Source organism: Pseudonaja textilis, chromosome 14 (genome assembly GCF_049901715.1).
Source record: "Pseudonaja textilis isolate UNSWEBS1 chromosome 14, rPseTex1.2, whole genome shotgun sequence".
Taxonomy (NCBI): domain Eukaryota; kingdom Metazoa; phylum Chordata; class Lepidosauria; order Squamata; family Elapidae; genus Pseudonaja; species Pseudonaja textilis.
In genome coordinates, this window is record NC_142003.1 from 6,126,873 (window position 1) to 6,132,872 (window position 6,000).

Genomic DNA, 6,000 nt, shown 5'->3' on the forward strand with positions numbered 1-6,000 from the left:
TTCTCTATAACATTTACTAACCTGTTCGCATACAAGCCAGTACGAGCAGCCACCACTCTGGAATGCGGGGCAGAACGATCAGAACTTTGTCCCTTCTTTGCAAGCCACACGGACCAGAGAGAACATTGGCAGCTTTTCGGGACAAGAAAGCTAGCTCCTCAAAGCTCCACTTCACCTCTTTGTTCTGACTGTTGACCCACCAGAAGGCTGGGTGGTGAGCTCTCTTTCCATCCTAGTGGGAAACCCAAGAAGTTACAATTCAAGGAGGGATAGCTGAAAACCTGTCCTAATCCAAACAAGATCTCATGGTCAACTGCTAAAGAAAACAAAAAACACACCAGGAAGTAAAGAAACTGGCACATCCCCCCCTCTGTGATTCCCCCCACCCACCCAGAGCAGGGGGCCCCAACCTTGGCAACTGTAAGACTTGTGGACTTCAACTTCCAGAATTCTTCAGCCAGCAAAGTTGTGGTCCTTTCCCTCCCAAGAGGAGCCCAAAATGTTACCTTTTCCTCTTGCATCCATTTGTCCACCACATCACTTGCAAAGTTGAAGTACTCGGGCACTTCCTGGTCACCCCGATTCACCGCTTCGTAATAGGAGGGGATCAAAGAAGCCAGACATCTCTTTGCTTGGTGAAAGAACACCCAAGGCGTCCGAGGATGCCCAAAGCACCTAGCTAGGAGTTTCATGGCCCCAGTTTGAGGTCAGCGCTCAATGGCTTGGATTCCTGCAAAAAGAGGGGATGGGGAGGGAAGGGGGAGGAAGGAAAAGGAAAGGAGAGAATGCAGGAGGATGGGAAGGGAAGGAAAAGGGGGAGGAAAAAAGTCCATCTGAGGTTGCTACGATACCAAGATATTCTGTCTCACCTGTGACCATGAGGTGAGAGTCCAAGTTTTTAAAGGAATACAAATAAACAGACAGGACCAGGAACAACAGAGTTAAATTCCTTTGACTGGAGGAATCCTTGGCAGTCTTCCAAAAGCTGCCTGCCAAGTCTGATAACAAACAAGATCATAAATCGAGAAGCAAATGCCACATGGAGAATTTGTCCAAGCTGCTATCAGGAATAAACAAATTGTCCTGAACGGGGATTGAGAGCTAACACGCCCTCTTTTATGTCCTGAGGGGCGTGTCCATCTCTCAAATCAGTTCCTGATTTGACATTTCCTCTTACGTTGAATTTCACGCTTCTGCCTGCGTCTTTGCCTTGCATCCAACCAGCATTCCTTGGCTTGATCCTCAGCCAAGGACTCTGGCATGCTCTCCTGATTATCTGCCGACACCTGAGGCACAACCAGGGAGGAAGGTCCCGGGGAGGGAGATGATTCCGAAACTTTCAGTGAGGCAGGCTCAAAACTCAAGGCCAAATCCTCCTCTTCCTCATTACTCGAGTCTGTGTCTTCTAACAGAGCAGGCTCAACCCTCCGAGTCACAACACCAAGATGCAGCAAAACGGACCTCTCCGTTCCTGCTCTGCCTTCTCCCTGTTTGTAGACTCCAATAGGAGCCTAAACCGCCCTGAAGGGGAGGCAGAGCTAAGGAAGGGCGCTCTGTGAGGCCACAGGGGAGATTGCAAACTTCTATTGAGTCCGAGCTTTTCCCTCTACGCCAAGACAAAGAGAAGAGTTGCCCAAGATGACTGCCATGAAGTTGGGACAGCCTTGGAACATCTAAGAATAGCACTGGAGCAAAGTTGGTGAACAGAGACTGTGTCACTGGGTGAGATAATTCTTATTTTAGAAGTTACCCTGAGGGAGAGGAAAGGGGGGAAATCCTAGAAGAGACTCTAAAAATAACTCCATAAACTGCGAAAAAGAATTTTAAAGAGCCTTAAGCTGAAAACTAAGTTGAGATCACCATCTACTGACCAAAGGAAAAGTGACTCCTAGACTCCTGAAAATTTAACATGGGGAATACTCGACTAAAAGGCTGAAACTACAGATTTAAAGAACGTGGGAAATATTTGGGATTATTATGTATTGAGTAAACACTGGAATTGGCCTATTTGGATAAGTGACTTGGTTTAGGAAGAAACGGAGACTGAGTGAAATAAAGATCTGTTGGAAAGAAGGCAGTGTGGGCAGCTAAAAGAGATCTTCATTTATTAAACTGCACCTTTAGGACTTTGGGCTTAGAATAGAATAACAGAGTTGGAAGGCACCTTGGAGGTCTTCTAGTCCAACCCCCTGCCTAGGCAGGGAACCCTACATCACTTTAGACAAATGGTTATCCAGCATCTTTTTAAAAACTTCCAGTGTTGGAGCATTTACAACTTCTGGAGGCAAGTTGTTCCACTGATTGATTGTTCTAACTGTCAAACAGCACTTGAACTGGTTGAAACAACATAATGATTGGAGAAAACGGAAAATAAAGATCAGCAAATCTGATATTAATACAGTTGAGAAAGTCCAGAAATATTTCACAAGAAGAGTTCTCCATTCCTCTAGTTGTTGCAGAATACTTTATGCCACCAGACTTGAAATTCTAGACCTAGAAAACCTAGAACTACGCCGCCTTCGGTCTGATCTAAGTATGGTATATAAAATCATACATTGCAATGTCTTACCTGTCAATTAATACTTCAGCTTCAACCATAACAACACAAGAGCACACAATAGATACAAACTCAAGGTTAATCGCACCAAACTCGATTGCAGGAAATACAACTTCAGCAACAGAGTGGTCAATGTCTGGAATACTCTATCTGACTCTGTGGTTTCTTCCCCAAACCCCAAAAACTTTAACCTCAGACTGTCTACTATTGACTTCACCCCCTTCCTAAGAGGCCTGTAGGGGGTGTGCATAAGCGCACCAACGTGCCTACGGTCCCTGTCCTATTGTTTCTTTTTATTTTTCTTATATGTATCTATTTCATGTATTCATAACTATGTTTATACTTATACCTGTTGTCTTATAATAGCTTGACAAAATAAAAAAAATAAAAAGTTAGCCTGCTTCAAATTCAGTGTAATGGTTCAAAAATCAAGCTGTTTCCCTGAAGATAACACTAGATGGCACTTTGCCATACAGGACAGTTCTAAACTCTGGCGGGAACAATTTTTTCCTCTCCTTTTATCTGAATTTCCTTCTATTTGTCCCTTCTAGATTAGAAAAACCAACTGTCCCTTCGAGGATCCGGGAGAACAAAGGGACAAGGAGTCTCTGGATGAAGGATGAAGTGCAAGAACTGCTACGCAGCGTTAGGCACCGTCCATATCAAAGAAAATTTCAATTTTGTTCCCGTCTCCAGGTTGGGTTTAAAAAAAAAACAGCCCCACCTGAAATACTGCAGAGATGCTTCCTATTTTCCTAGAAAAGACCCTCACTCATTTTCTTCCTGGGAAGGACCCATTTTAGCATGCATTCCTTTGCTTATTTAATCTCCTGTTGCTACATCCCTTTGCATTTTTTCTGTAATTCCAGAAAGTTTCAATTCCATGCAAGGTAGTGTGTGAACAAGAAATTCAGATGCACCTTTATTCTGGAAATATTTTTAAATGTGCATGAAAAGATTATTTCGTCCCGGAAGAACCATGAATTGGTGCACGCTTCCTCTCCGGTCAGTGTCCTTCCTGGCAAAAAAAATATATATCTTTTGATAAGATTTTGGAAGTGGTTTGCCCTTGGGATCCAACCGATGTAACAATCAGTTTGGTCAGCGTGCACTTCGCACACATAGGTGCCAGTAGTGCATTTCAAAATAATTTACCACCGGTTCAGTGAGCGTGACTTGGTGGCTGCGTGGGTTGCCGACTCCTGCCCTAAACCATGAAGTAAGAATACATGCCATCCTTGACTTACAACCTTTCATTTAGTGACTGCTCAAAGTTACAATGGCCCCGAAAAAAGTGACTTTAGGGCCGTATTTCACACGGCTGTTGCAACGTCCCTGCGCTCACCTGATCAAAATTCAGACACTTGACAACTGGCATGTACTTATGACAGTTGCAGTGTGTCCTGGGTTCTCAAGGACCCCCTTTTGGGGACCTTCTGACAAACGAAGTCAGAAGCCAGATTCATTTAACAACTGGGTTACTCACTTAATAAACTGCAGTGATTCACTTAAACACTGTGGCAAAAGACACTGTAAAGTGGGGCTGTCTTACGTTTGGGGCTTCATTGTGGTCCTAATTCGAGGACTGCTTGTACTGAGTTGCATAAACAGAACTGGCTTCTGACAAAGGAGTAGTCCGTGTTCTTGTGGGTGGATTGCGTTTCTCTGTTGTTCGTCTTATTTGCCTAAATAGCCCACCAGAATGTAGGAAGTTATAATGCTGGATGTGTTCATTTACCAAAGGATTGCTGAATTTACGAAGCCAGGGATTTCTGTTGCTGGAAAAAAGGACCTTCCCACTAGAAGAGCAACCAGGAAGATTAGGGGACTGGAGACTAAAACCTATGAAGAACAGTTGCAGGAACTGGGCCTGGCTAGTCTAGGGAAGAGAAGGACCAGGGGAGACACGATAGCAGTCTCTGAATATTTGAGGGGCTGCCACAGAGAGGAGGAAGGAATCAAGTTATTTTCTAAAGCACTGGAAGGCCAGACAAGGAAAAATGGATGGAAACTGAACAAGGAGAGAGATTCAACCTGGAAATAAGGAGAAACTTTCTGACAGGGAGAACAATCAACCCATGAAACAGCTTCCCTTTGGCGTTGTGGGAGTGTCATCACTTGAGACTTTCCAGGAAAGAATGGACTGCCATCTGTCAGAAATAGTGTAGGTGGGAGGGTTGGACTAGATGACCTATAAGGTCCCTTCCCACTCTGATTATCTGTTAACTAGTGAGTGTAGCTGTTAGCTGATCTTAAGATATGGAGACACCAGGAACTGAAATTGGGGGCCTTTCCATTTGAAGAACACAAATTACCTCTGACCTCTCGTCCCTTTTCTTTAAAGGACGTCTGAGAAGAATTGGAAAAAAAAAATCCAGATAGTATCTTACTCCGTTTATGCCTGCACGTCTGTGATTTGAGGGCAAGGAAGAAGTCAGCATGATCTCTGGGCTTGTTTTGAAGAAACAACCTCCACTCCTTTAACCTCACACTATCCACTATTGACCTCACCCCATTCCTAAGAGGTCTGTAAGGGGCATGTATAAGTGCACCATCGTGCCTACCGTCCCTGTCCTATTGTCCCCATTTATTCATACCTATTTCCTGTATTCTTACTCAGGTTTATACTTATGCCTATTATCTTGTAAGCAATTGGCAAATCAAATCAAATCAATCAATCAATCAATCAATAAATATCCTGGATGTACCGCAAATGTAGAATGCTCTCTTGAACTTACTGATTTCCAGGCTTCTAGAAGTGGAAGGGAAGACGTAGTGAGGTTGACTTCTCACGGTAGCTGCCCAAAGGCATCCAATTCTGCTCTGTTCATCCTGACCTGTTGTCTCAGGGATGGAATTTTTTGAAGGGAAAAAAATAGGAAAGACCAAGCTGTCCATCAGTGAATGGGGCAAGAGTGACGGGGCAAAGTCCTGTTTGGCTTTCAGAGCCGAACAGGACTTTGACCTTTTTCAATGACCGAGATGCAAATGACCATCTCATCTGATGAGGACACTGCTCACAGTGGAATAAGAGGAAGAGGGGGAAGAGATGAGGAAGGGGAAATGGAGAAAGGGGAGGAAAAGGAGGAGGAGGAGGAGGAGTCATGCTAAGGTGACACATTGGGCAACCTTCACCCCCAAAACGTCATGTCACTTTCAAGCTTTTCTTTTCCACTCTCCAGAAACTTCCATAATTACACTGCTAAAAATAAGCTGGTTCCCCCCTGCCCTTATCTGAATGATATAGCATACGGAGGAAATCCGTTTAGCAGTCAAACCCGCAAGGAGCTCAACCAGAAACTTGCCATTCTCAACGGCTCACTTTTAACACCACGGGTCGTCTTCTCCAATTCTCTCCAGTAGACTAGCTTCCTTTTCATTTTATTTTACCAATCTAAATATTTTCTTAGAGAACACCCCCCCATTGACATCTCGTTTAATCC

The 6,000-nt window shown here is 44.1% G+C and overlaps 1 protein-coding gene across 2 annotated transcripts in view; it reads right to left on the reverse strand.

The window, feature by feature from the left end:
- The window catches only part of LOC113438955 (acyl-coenzyme A synthetase ACSM5, mitochondrial-like), a 15,650-nt gene extending 10,224 nt beyond the window's left edge, over positions 1-5,426 (reverse strand). Inside the window, exons 1-3 of one of the 2 annotated variants that reach the window (XM_087942065.1) lie at positions 5,296-5,426; positions 507-730; positions 22-232 (exon numbers count right to left, since the gene is read on the reverse strand). In XM_087942065.1, the coding sequence (XP_087798191.1) occupies positions 22-232; positions 507-692 (397 nt within the window). In that variant the 5' untranslated portion in view covers positions 693-730; positions 5,296-5,426. Of the gene's footprint in view, positions 1-21; positions 233-506; positions 731-5,265 lie in introns of both variants that reach the window. The other variant, XM_087942066.1, reaches the window with a different exon arrangement.
- Positions 5,427-6,000: the final 574 nt, after the last annotated feature.